Raw genomic sequence first — 17604 nt, 5'->3', positions numbered from 1 at the left:
TTAAAAATAAAATTTTAAAGTGTTTGGATAAAATAAATATTAAAGCTTATAAGATGTTTTTGGCATAATAAGATCTTTTATTGGTAAAATGACAAAAATGGGCATGATACTATTAAAATCAAATAACTTGTTATTTCTTGGCATATTTTACTTTAATTTTTTTAAAACGCTTTTATAAATAGTGCACATTAGTTTAATTTAAAATAAAATTTTAGTAGATAATCTTTTTACAATAAAAAATGACGGATTATTACCTAAACTTTTGATAAAATAATATATATGTACCTTCATGCTAGTCGAATATTAATTTAGATATATAGTTTGTATTTTTTTTATTAATGCAATGATTATTGATTTCTAGTTGTATAATTTATAATGTCTTTAATTTTCAGTAAATATAATATCAAAACCAATATTATTTTTATTTGACTATAATAATTTATTATTAAATAATTAAGTATTTTTTCTTTTCCAAATGTTAGCAAAATTAAATAGTAAAAAAAAAAATTTAATCCTAGAATGAGAAAGTGTGAGTGTGTGTGTGTGTGTGAGAGAGAGAGAGAGAGAGAGGGAGGGAGTAGAATGCGTGAGTGTATGGATAGGGTTATTTTTATCTTACAACATATTAATTTTATATAACTTATACAATTTTATAAAAAAAAGTTGGGAAAATTAACTTTTCTATAAAGAGCATCTTATTTTGAGATCTTATAAACTCTTTTAAAAAAAATTAATCACACTTTATTAGAGCTTATAAACTCTCTAACATTTTATAAGATGATTTTCAGAACTTATAAGCTTAGTCAAACACCCTCTAAATCACTCCAAGGAAACTTTTACACATTCATGCACATTTAGTGCGTAACCTCCAACCATTATTTCACACATCTCCACATGTGGCCATGATGTTCATCTCACGGAGGAGTTTCAACTACTTATTAATTTTGCATTCATTTTTTGGGCTTGAGCTTTAAATCATGTATCGGATTTGATTTAATCAAAAGGTAAATTTCATAACACCCCTTGTGTTTTGGTTAAATAGTGTAAAATCTCCATGTGTTAATTTTATAAAATACAGTAAAAAAAAACCTCTCATTAGAAACAAATCGAGAGTGGCTGACGCTTGCCTTTTATGCGAATGAGCTTCATTTTGGCCTTTTGGGGATTACTTTAAGTGCATTCATTTTGCCCATTTCCTTCATATTTGAATACATTTTAAATTGATTAATTTATATTATTTTATTTAAATATATTATATTATATATTGAATTAATTTAAAATATTTATTAAGTTCAAATATATTATAACAAATTATATTTATTTATAAAATATATTAATTTAAATATAGAAAAACCTAAATAGTATATAAGATTTTTAAGAATAAAAATTCTAAATTTACAAAACACAATACAAATTTAATATACTAAAATTAATTTTTAAATTAAACATTCTTATGAAATATAAAAGTCACTTATAATAACTATATATTATTAACTAAATTAAATTGTTATTAATTGAAATATACTTTAATAAATTTTATTTTATTTACAATATATACTAATTATATATCAAAATACCAATAAATTATATTGACTATTTTAAGTTGTATTATTTACTATAAATAATATTTTAAAAAATTAAAAAAATAAATAATCCAATCAATAGTTTCCTTGTTTAAATTAATTCACTTCTTCCAGAATTAACCTAAAAAAATTTCCACTAGTGGCATGCAGGCTTTCTCACCCCATGTTTCTTTTACACCTAGTCTTCCTGATGCTAGTAACTAGCCGAAACATTGACAAAAGATGTCCTGTAATAGATTTTGATCTATCAACCCAAAAAAACAAAAACCGACAACAGAACTAATATAGTAGCAGAGTGTAAAGACATGTGAGACATTATTTTTCTTGGAAAATATATACAACACAACACACAAGAAAATTCAATCTAATTCATTTGCTGCATGCATCCCTTGTGTTTCATTCCAATCTCAAGTATACTATGGATGGTTATACCAAAAAGTATTGTATCGTTAAATCTAAAAGTCTACATATATTATGCCTTCAACCCTTATTAGCCTAACCCACCTCTCAACTTTTTATTTTTTAGCATCTAAGAGAATATGCAAGTAAAGAAAGAGATGTTAACTGAGAGATGCCATCAAAGTGCTATGACTCCACCTCTTCCATATTGTGAGATACAAAAATCTTTTCAAAAATTATAAACTAATAGAAAATAGCAAAAAACCTACACAGAACGATAAAACTTTGTGCTCAGAAATTGCATCTGAGAGTAAACTACTGGAGATTTTCATTCAGAATGCTGCCATAATCAATCCTCATTGATCCAATTGTGCTGCCACTTCTCGACCATATGATACAAACTTCCTCTTACGCAACATATTTCTGTAAACATCAATTGTACATCCTTCAAGCACTGCTGTTTCAAACTAGAAAAGTAAGACTATAATAGGTTGCAATACGGAAATCTTTCCACCACATGAAGGAAACATACCAGCCAAAGTTAGAGAAGAGTAATGATTCACTCGCACTTTATCGAGCGATATATGTGACGGACAAAGAACAGAGCAGCACGGAAGCCTACAGCCCCAAGCATTAGGAAGAAAGCATAGCATACACAAGCCATGTAACCAAAGAAAAATGACGTCTGCATGAAGCCCGACATATCCGACCGTGCATAGTAGTAATACAGGCAGTAGCCATAAATAAACAAGCCGGTAGATCCACCACAAAGGAAAGATCTGATAAGATGAGAGAAAACCAAATGAGGACAAGTGAGGCACAGGTAAACAGTTGGACTAATACATTCGTCATGTGCTAATGGAAATAGAAGAAATGTATTTATATTAATCAAATAATTTTACAAAACCCAATTATAGAGAATGAAGCAGAGAACTATGTGTGATGCAAAATCAAAACCCACTTGTTCCAATTGGTTTCTGACCAGGGGACCTCATTTTAAAGTAAGACCATAGTGTTGGACACTCCAGAAGGACTTTATACCTCCGAAAATAGTTTGTTTACATGACAGAAACTAACAGCTCCAAAACACTTTAAGGGAGGAGCGAATTAAAGAATTGCAGTGGTCTGATATATTTCATTCAATTTTATGGCCACACAACTTGAGCTAACAAATAGCTAATGCATGATGTGATTAAAATACAGTCTGGACATGCTTCTCAACACATGTCCAAGCTAATGCATGAGGAAGAATACACAAATAGCAACCCGACATAACTAAAAAAACTAAGTAGAAATCCACTTATCACCACCTTATGGGGCTAGGGCGGAGAATAAGATTATGTTAGCATTACTTGAAAAAGTCAATTATGCAGTTTTTCTATTACAGTGCACCATAGGATAAATTGACATAAAGCAGATAAGTGATCAGGTGTCCAACAAATTGGTCCACAATTCCCATTTAGCTCATATTTTTAATTCATTTCATCTGAAACATAGTTAACAGTTTTTGTTCTGAAATCTATGAGAGTAAATTGAGAAACCACTCCAGATGGGCAAATTGAGGTTAATGCCACCAGATGGCAACAGAAGATCTAGACCCACGACAGACAAAGTGAAGAAATGACAAGAACATAGCAAGTGAAGTTAAGAGTGAAAAGACTCAAAACTCGTAGCTCAGTTCTTTAGTAGAATGAACTTGCATGTGAAAATATGGAGAGAACTAAAACCAATTCCATAATCAAAATGGGTAATAACACCACCACCACCACCCTGAGGAAACAAAAACTCTCACTAAAACATGCATTTAGCATATCAATCTAGTAATGGAGCATTGTAACATACCTCCACCACCATTCATGATCTTCAGCAGCAAGTTGGAAATATGTCAACGCCACAGTAATAAATGCAGTGACGATGAGGAGGATAATGAAGACTATGAACAAAATACTGTAAATGGTGTATATCCTGTGCCCCCAGACACTAGCAAATATGTAGTAAAGTTCAATATAGATGGCACTAAATGGCAAAAAGCCAGCCATAGCCATCTGAGGCAGGGTTCCACGGTACCAAGGTAGAGGTGGAATCTCTCTAGGGTACTTTGTGGTACGACAAGGAGCTTGAAACTCTGCCTTGCTGTTTTTCCCTGCAATTCCTCCCAACACTAATAATGGTGATGTTACGAGAGCCCATATTAGAAATATCACCACAATGGTACCAAATGGAAGAGCTGCAGTAGCATGGTAAGCAATGGCAACAGTGTTAAGGAAGCAAAAGGTAAGAAAAAGTGGCCCACAGAACAAACCACCGGTCAACAATAAATTCCGGACCTGTTAAAACCGAGTAAATGTCAGAAACGTAGCAGCCAAAGATATATTGCATACAACCAAGAATTTCTAACTAGCCCTTTAATTTATTTCCATCTAAAAAACTAAGTGAGCAATTTAACGGAAGCTAAACACATTTGCAATCTTTTCAAGATAGAATAACATGGAAAAATTTTAAAAGAAGACTTCAATAATTTCTGACATTAAAAACACACTCAAATAAGTTGCATTTATATATAAAACTGGGTCTTCCATTAGCAAACTGTAATCTGATTTCAAGCAGCAGTTAGTTTAACAATCTAACATGCCAATCTTCAAGCCAAAACAGCAGAAAATTAATCCTCCAAGCTTCATTGACCAGAGAATATCCACAAATCACCATCTAGGCATTGTATCAGGATAAAGACTAAAGAAAAAGGTATAGTGTAGGAAACAGCTAACTGACAAAGCAACAAACAACTTAGTGATTTCTTAGAACTAAATATGCTCCAGCATAAGCAAAGTCCCTGCAACATATATGAATCCTCAGCTTCATATAGCACCCACACAACCAAGGGTGATGAATTCTGTCAAAGAAGATTACATTGAAACAGAGAAAATGGAAAAGGAGACAAAGAAATATCTGATTGTTTACTTAAATGTTAAACAAGATTCACTGGGAGTGAAGCCACAAAAGAGGTTCTCACAGGAAATTGATTGAACCTACTACAAAGGCCATGGACCTAAAAATCAATTTTAGATGAAGCTACAGAAATGGTGCCAAGTTCATATTTATTACCCAATTTGTTCCCTCTAACTGGCCATAGAAAGAGGCTGCCGTGTAGCCTGCGATGCCAGATGTAAGAGCATATATCACCACCAGTGCGGTAAAAAGAGCTCCTCGGTTGTATGGATAAAATACACCAACAAGAGCGAGTAAGAATATGAAAGTCGCCCTGGAAATTGAAAATTTCAATGCTGTTAAGTACTTCCCAATACATAAACAAATCTTCCCTAATCCAACAACTAATGATAGAACTTGCTCAAAAAACATAAAATAAGACAACTAAACCTCCAAGACCTACTTACAGGGTAAAGAGCTGTGTGCCGCTTCCAAGGGCAGCAGCAAACAAAGACTTGTGCTTCGGGAACCTAAAAACATCACCATGAATGTATTTCCATCCAGTTTCTTCCTGGTCATCTGCTGCCTCCTCATCATGGGCATATCTTTTGCAAAACAAAATCAATATTAGTGGAGATCTTAGCATATCATCATACTGTTGAATATTGAAGAAAGGACAGATCCTTACTTCACAAAATCATTTTTGAGCACTCTCATCAAAATTGTAGCAAGAAATCCAGTAAGAAGGAGAACAGTCACACATGAGTTGATAATTGAAAACCAATGGATCTCTAGGTGGCGAGGAAGTGAAGAAGAATGAGAGTACTTCTCCATCCTCTTCTCAAATGCTATGTTAGTCTCCTTCCATTTGGCAGAGTACATGAAGTCAACATCAACCTCCTTATCCTCAGTAAGATCCACCAGAGCATTGGGGTCAGTGCGTGCATTGATCTCAATCACACGGTCCTTGTTATAAAATATTTCAAAATGGAGATGCTTAAATAGGTAATATTTGTACTCGCTCGGATCAGTTTTGCCTTCCTTGTCAACCTTCCCCAGGAAACCCCATATGGGCAAGTCATCATAGTACATTTGAAAATAGTAGTCCTTTGCAACAGCACTTCTAAACTCAGCAACTTCTTTCACTGACAGTTTCTTTTTGCAGATGACTTCAGACTCTTTATCAACTAAGAAGTCAAGCTTGTACGGTGCACTGACCAAACGATCTCCATTTAGCACTTCGCCAAGAGCTTCACTTTTATCTTTCACATCACCTGTAAACAAGACATGTTAACAAAAGCAAAAGGATGGACTTGACCAAAGAAGAAACAAAAGTGAGAAGATGAAATACCTGGGGAACAGAAGGGGAGATCAAAGTACCGGTATGTTTCACTGGGATCAAGCACAAATAAGAGAGTATAAGCATTACAAAAGAAATAAAAGGTTCTAATCCTACAACTCTCGGTAAAAGGGAAAACAAACATGTCACTAGCCAGTCCTACTAATGAGTGAATTAGATTTGTATTGTTACTCAAAATAAAGCAATTCACCACCTCCCATCAACCTCACTCAACAATATGGCATTGTGACAAATTGGCAGTTACCACTTTTCTGGCAAAACATTTTGTCAGGAATGCATTCATATATGCAGGAATATATCCATGCCCATTTAGAATACGCCTTGTATTACATTCCCTACCATTCACTGGCATTCTTTCACCTATGATGATTTCTCAAGTCAAATATATATTTCCTATGATCCAGCATTGCAAGACTTCTGCAAGAAGATTCTCAATGTATTTGACTGAATGGAACCCTCCAAAAAGATGATAAAGAATGGTAATTAACGAAGGAAATAGATAACCATGGCTCTACAGAAATATGTCTTGGCAAGAACAGAACTTCATTGCTGGAGCACAGATTAACTACTCTGTCTGTAGTTCATCGCTTATTTCTCTCTTTAATGAGAAAACCAACTTGGAACTATTAGAGCAATGAAACTGGACTAAATATGACAGCTTTAAGATATGACATTTCTGCGCAGGAATAAGGACATATTGGGATGAGAAATGGTCAAATTAAACTGTTGCAAGTACCATGATACAAGAATTAGATGCAACCACATCCATTACAAATATCCATCGTGATGTTTGTCTTCTTCAGCCAAAGACTCATTTTGCAGTAGCTACCAGTTTCCACCATGTAAAATCAAGTACAAAACCCCACAGTTCCCAATCTTGAATTCTTCTTCAATACTGCCCACCGTAAAAGTAGTAAATGAGGATCTTCTCTCATTCTCAAGGCTCACAAAACCCAGTTGAATCATTAATCCTCAACAAGACAACAATAGCAACCAAATCCATAACACACAAAAACAATAACCAATTTACATAAGCAAAACTCTCGATCAAAATTTAAACATGTATAATCAGCACTTCGGAAGAACTAATCACCATTAACAAAAAACAAAAAAAAAAATTACCTAGGGTTGTGAAACGGCCCGACCTTATTTGCATACAGCGGCACCGCATCTCCGATCTTGTATTTGTGATCAGATGCATCCGATCTCACCCGAATTGCGGTGCACACCAGCAGCAAAACCATTACATGCCACCCTCCTCCTCCCCTCGCCATTTCTTCTTCACAAACCGCACAATTACTGTGTAGATGGGCTTATAATTCAGTAGAACTGTCTAACAGTGCTGAGAAGCGAGCGATTTCAGAGAGTAAGGGAATAGATATCAGGCAGAGAGAGAGAGAGAGAGAGAGAGAATTAAGAAGCTCAGATCTGGATCTGATTTAGTAGATGAATTTGGAAGGAACACCCTGCCCCTCGCCCCGCCCCAACCATAATATACCGTTGAATACCAATTGCTTAATGTATGTTCTTGGTAGGGTTCTGGTGGGAGGTGGCGTTGCTTTACGTTTACGGTGTGAGAGAGAGAGAGAGAAGTGAGATCTGAGAGAAGTAATGAATGAGTTAATGAACTAATTAGTGAAGTAAAAGATGAAATTAAAAAAAAAAAAACTATTTTTTGGCTTGATTTTTTATTTTCTATCTTATATAAGTGTTTTAATTACCTAATAAAAAAAATAATATTAATAAATTTGATTTAGGTATTTTCATATTGAAAAGTTAAATTAAATAATACGAAGAGTACATTTAATTTTTATTTTTTGAATAAGTAATATAGATAATTTAATATAATTTTTTTATCTAAAATGAATTAAAATAATACAAAACATATGTTTATCTAATTTTTAGATTTTCCCAATAAGTAATATTATTTTAAATTTGTGGATTTTAACATATATAGTTTTTCGATATATGACAAATTATATAATATAAGCAATGCTTTCATTTAATTTTTTATTTTGTCAACAAGTAATATAATTATTAAATTCAGGCACTTTAACATTGTTTTTCATCTAAAATTAATTATATCATACCAAAAAATAAATTCCACTAATTTTTTATTTTTACTATAAGTAATGTCATCTTATAATCTATGATGAACTATATAATACAATAAATACATTCAGTAAATTTTTTATTTTTTTAATAAGTAATATCAGTTTAGATTTAGATATTGTAACATATTTTTCGATCTAAAATAAATTGCATAAGACAAAGTATTCATTCAACTATTTTTTTATTTTTTTTAATAAGTAATATCATTTTAAGTTTAGGTACTTTAACATAGTTTTTTATTTTAAATGAGTTATATAATCCAAAGAATACATCAAATAATATTTTACTTTTTTAGTAAATAACATCATTAAGTAAAATAATTTTAAGTTAATATAAATTTTTTTTATATAATAGAAATACATCCAATCAATTTTTTAATTTATATATATGTACTATAACATAGTCGTTTTATTTAAAATGAATTGTATAATACTAGTAGTACATTCAACTAACTTTTAATTTTTTTCAATAAGTAATATCATTTTAAATTGGGTAAATCATATTTTGCTATTCAAACTATGTCCGTTTTTATATTTTGACAACTTAGTTTTTTTTTTTAGTTAGCTTACCGTCTCAACTTTGCGAAATTTGCACTTTACCATATATAACTATTTTTTTGCTGATTTTTTTCCTAAAAAATATCGCATGTTGTACATATATGAAAAATATCACATCACATAACTCTTAAATATCACATATGTATTGCATCTGATGTTTTTTACAAAAAATTTGGTGAAAAAATAGTTATAAATGACAAAGTGCAAAATTTTGTAAAGTTAAGATGGTAAGTTGACACAAAAAACAGTTTAGATGTTAAAATGTAAAAACAGTCATAGTATGAATGACAAAATATAATTAATCCTTTTAAATTTAAACACTTTACCACAGTCTTTTTATTTTTTATCTAAAATGAATTACATAATACAAATAATACATTCATTTAATTTTTTTTGTTTTTTATATTTTTTATATAGAATTAGATATATGCAAAATTATTTAAAAATTTACATTTAATACCATAATTTATACCCACTAATATTATATATAAGTATATAAATAGCAAAAAATATTAAAACAAAAGAAATAACGGGACTAGTATAGTATAAAATATATAATCATTTTCTCATTCATATATACTTTCTGTAAATAAAATATGATTGACGTTTACGAGTGTAAGATATCGGATACTGATCTTATTTCTACAAATTTTTTGTCGTAGATGAAAACAATTGTGAAATTTAAGTTTTTTAAGTGGAAAAATTACAATTTTAATCCCGAATTTATTTTTACAATTTTATTCAGCAACTTTTTGAAAATTTCGCATATTGAAGGCAAAAATAATAAAAATTTTATAAAATAGCTAATAAAATGCACGCGACCAGCTTAATCAAATATACCTGACAAATTTTGACCATTTTCGTCCTTCAAGTGTGAATTTTTAAAACTACAAAAAGAAATTGCCAAAATGAATTCCTATAGAACTAAAATTGCCACTTCATACTAAAATAGCAATTTTCTCTTTCAAGTGTGAATCTTGGGCTTAAAAGGTAAGTGATAGCTTTAAGAAACCATAAATCGCCAATTGGCTTCATGTCGTAGAATTGGTACCTACTGATGATTTGTCAATATATAGGCATCAAACCTTTCTCTATTCACTTAGAGAGTTTGACCAAAGAAGTAAAAGATGTCTTCTATTAAAAAGGTGGAAGAACCTGAAACACTATTGAACTTCTCTACATACTCACAACCCTGACCGATAAACTTCTCCCAGGAACTCAACAGATTGTTATGTATCCTCGACTGTCACCGAGACAAGGCCTCGCGTATTAGGATTCAAAAGGTTACTTGTTTTTAAACTTCGAGCAAAAATGCTGCACTTTCGGAAACTAGGCTTTTTACTACTATCAGTTTACACGATCTAGGGTAAAACTTTCTAATCAACACTCTCTCAAGAACATTGAAGATGCCGAAATGAAGGTCTCACAGATTTAAGGACAGCAATTGATGACAATAGTTTAAGCTAAGCATTGAGACAGGTACCTGGAAAATCTGGCAGATCCTACTTTTTATGCTACAAGAGAAAAAAATCCCACCATAACAGGTGTGGACAGATATAGTCTGGTCAAGATAGTAAAGCGCAAGGTGGGATCATTCTACTCTTGACAGAAATGAATCTTGGCACGATGACCTAATGAAAATTTCAAAGATAAGTTTGTAATATGAATGAGTAAACACTTTCACTAGGGCTTTGAGTAATTGACAGCAAAATAGAGGAGGAACAAGATTTTACACTGAACATAATAACTTCACCCCTCTCACAACCATGCAGGCTTTCTCAGACCATGTTTCTTTTACACCTTGTCTTCTGAAACAATCAAATTACCAATCCTAGTAACTAGCCAAAAATTGACGAAAGATGTCCTGTAGCCAAGCTACTAGTAGATTTTGATCTATCATCCCAAAAAACCAAATACCAACAGCAGAACTAATATAGTAGCAGAATGTAAAGCAAGTATTGACATGTGAAACATTATTTTTCAGAACATAACTGCTTGAAAATATATACAGCACAACACACAAGAAAATTCAATCTAATTCATTTGCTTGATTCCGCTGCATCCCATGTGTTTCACTCCAATCACAAGTATACTATGGTTATACCATAAAGTATTGTATCGTTAAATCTAAAAGTCTACATATATTAAGCCTTCAACCCTTATTAGCCTAACTTACACCTCTCAAATTTTGTTCTTTTAGCATCTAACAGAAAATGCAAGTAAAGAAAGAGAGATGTTAACTGAGAGATGCCATTAAAGTGCTAAGAATCCACCTCTTCCATATTGTGAGATACAAAAATCTTTCTACATATATAAACTAATAGGAAATAGCAAAAACCCTACACTAGACGATAAAACTTTGTGCTCAGAAAATGCTTCTGAGAGTAAACTACTGGAGATTTTCATTCAGAATGCTGCCATAATAGATCCTCATTAACCCAATTGTGCTGCCACTTGTCGACCATATGATACAAACTTCCACTTACGCAACATATTTCTGTAAACATCAATTGTACATCTTTCAAGCATTGTTCTTTTAAACTAGAAAAGTAAGACTATAATAGGTTACAATAAGGAAATCTTTTCTCCACATGAAGGAAACATACCAGCCAAAGTTCGAGAAGAGTAATCACTCGCACTTTATGGAGCGATATATGTGACGGACAAAGAACAGAGCAGCACGGAAGCCTACAGCCCCAAGCATTAGGAAGAAAGCATAGCATACACAAGCCATGTAACCAAAGAAAAATGAGGTTTGCATGAAGCCCGACATATCCGACCGTGCATAGTAGTAATACAGGCAGTAGCCATAAATAAACAAGCCGGTAGATCCACCACAAAGGAAAGATCTGATAAGATCAGAGAAAACCAAATGAGGACAAGTGAGGCACAGGTCACAGTGGGATAGATACATTCGCCATGTGCAAATGGGAATAGAAAAGTTGTATTTATATCAATCAAATAATTCTACAAAACCCAATCATAGATAATGATGCAGATAACTATTTCTGATGCAAAATCAAAACGCCATTGTTCCAATTAGTTTCTGACCAGGGGGCCTCAGCATAAGTTTACAAAAGAGCCATCAGTGTTTTGACATTCATGACTTTATATCTCCCAAAATAGTTTGTTCACATGACAGAAACTAACAGCTCCACAGCACTTTAAGGCAGGAGCAAATTAAAGAACTGTAGTGGTCCGATATATTTCATTCAATTTTATGGCCACACAACTTGAGCTAACAAATAGCTAATGCATGATCTGATTACAGTTTGCGAGACATGCTTCCCAACACATCTCCAAACTAATGCACAAGGAAGAATACTCAAATCACAATTCCAACAGAACTAAAAAAACTAAGCAGACATGAACATACCACCCCCTGATTGAGTTATGGGGCTAGGACGGAGAATAAGATTGTCTTAGCATTACTTGAAAAAGTCAATTGTGCAGTTTTTCTATCACAATGCACCATAGGATAAATTGACTTAAAGCAGATAAGTGATCAGGTGTCAAACAAATTGGTCCACAATTCCCATTTAGCTCATATTTTTATTTCATTTCATCTGAAACATGGTTAGCAGTTTTGTGCTGAAATCTACAAAAGAAAATTTGCGTAATGCCACTCCAGATGGGCAAATTCAGCATAATGCCACCAGATGGCAACAGAAGATCTAGATCCAGATCAGACAAAGTGAAGAAATGACAAGAAACATAGCAAGTAAAGTTAAGAGTCAAAAGACTTAAAACACGTAGCTCAGTTTTTTAGTAGAATGAACCTGCATGTAAATATGTAGAGAACTAAAACCACTTCCATAATCTAAACGGGTAATAACACCAACCACCAGCCGGAGGAAACAAAAACTCACACTAAAAGGAAAAGGCAAGCAAATAAATGCAAAACTTTGAGATTGACACAAGCCTATGATAAATAGAGCAAAAAAAGCATGCATTTAGCATATCAATCAAGCAATGCAGCATCGTAACATACCTCCACCACCATTCATGATCTTCAGCAGCAAGTTGGAAATATGTCAACGCCACAGTAATAAATGCAGTGACAATCAGGAGGATAATGAAGACTATGAACAAAATACTGTAGATGGTGTATATCCTGTGCCCCCAGACACTAGCAAATATATAGTAAAGTTCAATATAGATGGCACTAAATGGCAAAAATCCAGCCATAGCCATCTGAGGCAGGGTTCCACGGTACCAAGGTAGAGGTGGAATCTCTCTAGGGTATTTTGTGGTACGACAAGGAGCTTGAAACTCTGCCTTGCTGTTCTTCCCTGCAATTCCTCCCAACACTAATAATGGTGATGTCACAAGAGCCCATATCAGAAATATTACCACAATGGTACCAAATGGAAGAGCTGCAGTAGCATGGTAAGCAATGGCAACAGTGTTAAGGAAGCAAAAGGTGAGAAAAAGTGGCCCACAGAACAGGCCACCAGTCAACAATAAATTCCGGACCTGTTCAAAACGAGTAAATGTCAGACACGAAGCAGGCAAAGATATATTGCATACAAACAAGAATTTTCTAACTATCCCTTTAATTTATTCCCATCTAAAAAACTAAGAAAGTCAGCAATTTAACCGCTGCTAAAAACATTTTCAATCTTTTCAAGATAGAATAACATGAAAAATTTAAAAAAGGTCTTCAATTAATTCTGACACTAAACGCACTGAAATAAGTTGCAGTTCTATACAACACTGGGTCTTATTAGTAAACTGTAATCTGATTTAAAGCAGCAGTTAGTTTAACAATCTAACCAAACTGTTGATACATAAAAATGACATGCCAATTTTTCAAGCGAAAACAGGAGAAAATTAATCCCCTAAGCTTCATTGACCAGAGAGTATCAACAAATCACCATCTAGGCATTGTATCAGGATAATGACTAAAGAAAAAAGTTTAGTGTAAGGAAACAGCTAAGTGAGAAAGCAACAAACAAATTAGTGACTTCTTAAAACTAAATATGCTCCAGCATAAGCGAAGTCCCTGCAACATATTTGCATCCTCAGCTTCTTTGACCAAATAGCATCCACATAACCAAGTGTGATGAATTCTTTCAAAGAAGATAACATTGAGACAGAGAAATTGGAAAAAAGAGAGAAAAAGGTATCTGGTTGTCTACTTAAATGTTAAACAAGATTCACTGAGAGTGAAGCCACAAAAGGGGTTTTCACAGGAAATCGATTGAAACTATTAGTGAAGACCATGCACTACAAGTCAATTTTAGATAAAGCTACAGAAATGGTGCCAAGTTCAAATTTATTACCCAATTCGTTCCCTCTAACTGGCAATAGAAAGAGGCTGCCGTGTAGCCTGCGATGCCAGATGTAAGAGCATATATCACCACCAGTGCGGTAAAAAGAGCTCCTCGGTTGTATGGATAAAATACACCAACAAGAGCGAGTAAGAATATGAAAGTCGCCCTGGAAATTGAAAATTTCAATGCTGTTAAGTACTTCCCAATACATAAACAAATCTTCTATAATCCAACAACTAATGATAGAACTTGCTCAAAAAACATAAAATAAGACAACTAAACCTCCAAGACCTACTTACAGGGTAAAGAGCTGTGTGCCGCTTCCAAGGGCAGCAGCAAACAAAGACTTGTGCTTCGGGAACCTAAAAACATCACCATGAATGTATTTCCATCCAGTTTCTTCCTGGTCATCTGCTGCCTCCTCATCATGGGCATATCTTTTGCAAAACAGAAACAATATTAGTGGAGATCTTAGCATATCATCATACTGTTGAATATTCAAGAAAGGACAGAACCTTACTTCACAAAATCATTTTTGAGCACTCTCATCAAAATTGTAGCAAGAAATCCAGTAAGAAGGAGAACAGTCACACATGAGTTGATAATTGAAAACCAATGGATCTCTAGGTGGCGAGGAAGTGAAGAAGAATGAGAGTACTTCTCCATCCTCTTCTCAAATGCTATGTTAGTCTCCTTCCATTTGGCAGAGTACATGAAGTCAACATCAACCTCCTTATCCTCAGTAAGATCCACCAGAGCATTGGGGTCAGTGCGTGCATTGATCTCAATCACACGGTCCTTGTTATAAAATATTTCAAAATGGAGATGCTTAAATAGGTAATATTTGTACTCGCTCGGATCAGTTTTGCCTTCCTTGTCGACCTTCCCCAGGAAACCCCATATGGGCAAGTCATCATAGTACATTTGAAAATAGTAGTCCTTTGCAACAGCACTTCTAAACTCAGCAACTTCTTTCACTGACAGTTTCTTTTTGCAGATGACTTCAGACTCTTTATCAACTAAGAAGTCAAGCTTGTACGGTGCACTGACCAAACGATCTCCATTTAGCACTTCGCCAAGAGCTTCACTTTTATCTTTCACATCACCTGTAAACAAGACATGTTAACAAAAGCAAAAGGATGGACTTGACCAAAGAAGAAACAAAAGTGAGAAGATGAAATACCTGGGGAACAGAAGGGAAGATCAAAGTACCGGTATGTTTCACTGGAATCAAGCACAAATAAGAGAGTGTAAGCATTACAAAAGAAATAAAAGGTTCTAATCCTACAACTCTCGGTAAAAGGGAAAAAAAAACATGTCACTAGCCAGTCCTACTAATGAGTGAATTAGATTTGTATTGTTACTCAAAATAAAGCAATTCAACACCTCCCATCAACCTCACTCAACAATATGGCATTGTGACAAATTGGCAGTTACCACTTTTCTGGCAAAACATTTTGTCAGGAATGCATTCATCTATGCAAGAATATATCCATGCCCATTTAGAATACGCCTTGTATTACATTCCCTACCATTCACTGGCACTCTTTCACCTATGATGATTTCTCAAGTCATATATATATTTCTTAAGATCCAGCATTGCAAGACTTCTGCAAGAAGATTTTTCTGGCAGGTATAAGGACATATTGGGTTGAAAAATGGTTAAATTAAATCGTTGCAAGAACCACCTTACAATAATTAGATTCAACCACATCCATTATAAATATCCACCCAAAGACTCGTTTTGCAGTAGCTACCAGTTTCCACCATGTTAAGAACAAGTACAAAACCCCACTGTGCCCAATCTTGAATTCTTCCTCAATAATGCCCATCGCAAAAGTAGTAAATGAGGATCTTCTCTCATTCTCAAGGCTTACAAAGCCCATCTGAATCATTAATCCTTAACAAGACAACAATAGCAACCAAATCCATAACACACAAAAACAATAACCAATTTACATACGCAAAACTCTCAATCAAAATGTAAACATGTATAATCAGCACTTCGGAAGAATTAATCACCATTAACAAAAAAAAAAAACAAAAAGAAACATTTACCTAGGGTTGTGAAACGGCCCGACCTTATTTGCATACAGCGGCACCGCATCTCCGATCTTGTATTTGTGATCAGATGCATCCGATCTCACCCGAATTGCGGTGCACACCAGCAGCAAAACCACTACATGCCATCCTCCTCCTCCCCTCGCCATTTCTTCTTCACAAACCGCACACTTACTGTGTAGATGGGCTTAATTCAGTAGAACTGTATAACAGTGCTGAGAAGAGAGATTTCAGAGAGCAAGGTAAGAAATATCAGGCATAGAAAAAGAGAGAATGAAGAAACTCAGATCTGGATCTCATTTAGAAGAAATGAATTTCGAAGGGAAGATTTTAACTGTGGCCACGCGCGGTTAGGAGAGAGTGGGGTACGAACAGTTGACATTGAATGGGGACTTGGCAACGGATATAGGCCGGGCCGCATAGGATTAAGACTACACACCTGGAAGCTGGCCACTTTAACTAAAAATAAAACTTAACAAACAAATCTAAAATTCTTTTTTATTATTTTTGTGTATATCTTAATATGAAAAAATATGTTATATTAGAAACTATTGTCTCACCCTCAATTTTATTTTCATAATATACTTAATATATACTATATAAAAAAAAAACTACCCACCCTCACAAATAATGTATAGTGACACTGCCGTTCCAAAATTTTAAATATGACAATTACACTCCTAATTATGTAATTTTAAAATTAATTATAATTACTTACCAATTCTTTTGTTTTGTCGATAGTACCTTAAGTTGAATAGTGCTTGCCTGGCCCAAAGTAAGAGGACTTCCCTAAAAGTCACATCGAAAACCTAGTACAGAGTGTGATGAAGATTGCCCGAAAATAATCTCGTAAGAACTAACGGGAACATGTATGGAAATTGAAACTTAACTCTTTCTGCATCAACTACATGACTTGCTTGACATTTACCTAGTTAAAGGAGGTGTCCTCCTTAACATGTTATGTTTGCAGAAATGGTTTGACAGTCTGCTTGAGGTGATTATTTTGGGCTGGTGTATTATGTGATTTGGCATATATTTTTAACATGTTGGATCATCGGTCCCAACTCTTTCGTCCTTCTTTTAATTTTATTTGGCAATCTGCTGCAGATGACTGTTGAGTCGGTGTATTCTGTAATATGGCAGACACTTTTCGACATGTTGAACCATCGTCCCCAACTCTATTGTCCTTCTTTTAACTTTAGGTTTAGATATTCTTTTGGTAATGCAGTAGTACTCCTTATTTATGCTTTCTTGGATCAAAATTATAAGGGAGTAATACTCTTTATTTATATTTTTTCTATCTATTGTAAGGGAGTAATACTCATTATTTA

The 17604-nt window shown here is 33.8% G+C and overlaps 2 protein-coding genes across 5 annotated transcripts; both read right to left on the bottom strand.

Moving 5' to 3' along the window:
• Positions 1-2148: 2148 nt before the first annotated feature.
• Positions 2149-7862, bottom strand: LOC105178202 (transmembrane 9 superfamily member 3). Of its 3 annotated transcripts, none has more exons than XM_011101615.3 (8): positions 7390-7862; positions 6259-6299; positions 5596-6181; positions 5375-5512; positions 5085-5241; positions 3825-4309; positions 2515-2761; positions 2149-2439 (listed from the first exon to the last, which is right to left on the bottom strand). In XM_011101615.3, the coding sequence occupies exons 1-7, from the start codon at positions 7539-7541 to the stop codon at positions 2542-2544; spliced, it is 1779 nt and encodes a 592-aa protein (XP_011099917.1). In that variant the 5' UTR covers positions 7542-7862; the 3' UTR covers positions 2149-2439; positions 2515-2541. The 3 variants fall into 3 exon arrangements, with proteins under 3 accessions (XP_011099917.1, XP_011099918.1, XP_011099919.1); XM_011101616.3 differs by having other exon boundaries at positions 2149-2436; XM_011101617.3 differs by having other exon boundaries at positions 2149-2405.
• Positions 7863-11168: 3306 nt separating this feature from the next.
• LOC105178201 (transmembrane 9 superfamily member 3) lies at positions 11169-16619 on the bottom strand. Of its 2 annotated transcripts, XM_088885071.1 has the most exons (8): positions 16271-16618; positions 15396-15436; positions 14733-15318; positions 14512-14649; positions 14222-14378; positions 12928-13412; positions 11543-11785; positions 11169-11433 (listed from the first exon to the last, which is right to left on the bottom strand). In XM_088885071.1, exons 1-7 carry the CDS (start codon positions 16420-16422, stop codon positions 11566-11568), a joined length of 1779 nt encoding a protein of 592 aa, XP_088741197.1. In that variant the 5' UTR covers positions 16423-16618; the 3' UTR covers positions 11169-11433; positions 11543-11565. The 2 variants fall into 2 exon arrangements, with proteins under 2 accessions (XP_088741197.1, XP_088741198.1); XM_088885072.1 differs by having other exon boundaries at positions 11169-11785; positions 16271-16619.
• Positions 16620-17604: the final 985 nt, after the last annotated feature.

Source organism: Sesamum indicum, linkage group LG9 (assembly GCF_026168435.1).
Source record: "Sesamum indicum cultivar Baizhima isolate 11 linkage group LG9, ASM2616843v1, whole genome shotgun sequence".
Lineage (NCBI taxonomy): Eukaryota > Viridiplantae > Streptophyta > Magnoliopsida > Lamiales > Pedaliaceae > Sesamum > Sesamum indicum.
Note: the sequence above shows the minus strand (reverse complement) of the source record. Positions and strands in the feature narration are given on the sequence as shown.

Excerpts from the sequence above, each read along its gene's own strand:
- LOC105178202 (XM_011101615.3), bottom strand. The coding sequence starts at position 7,541 with ATGGCGAGGGGAGGAGGAGGGTGGCATGTAATGGTTTTGCTGCTGGTG. Across the intron at positions 4,310-5,084 it reads AGTTAGAGGGAACAAATTGG|GTCCGGAATTTATTGTTGAC; the intron begins GTAATAAATATG and ends CGGTTTTAACAG. Across the intron at positions 2,762-3,824 it reads GATCATGAATGGTGGTGGAG|ATCTTTCCTTTGTGGTGGAT; the intron begins GTATGTTACAAT and ends TCATCTTATCAG.
- LOC105178201 (XM_088885072.1), bottom strand. The coding sequence starts at position 16,422 with ATGGCGAGGGGAGGAGGAGGATGGCATGTAGTGGTTTTGCTGCTGGTG. Across the intron at positions 15,319-15,395 it reads TCTTCCCTTCTGTTCCCCAG|GTGATGTGAAAGATAAAAGT; the intron begins GTATTTCATCTT and ends TCTTGTTTACAG. Across the intron at positions 11,786-12,927 it reads GATCATGAATGGTGGTGGAG|ATCTTTCCTTTGTGGTGGAT; the intron begins GTATGTTACGAT and ends TGATCTTATCAG.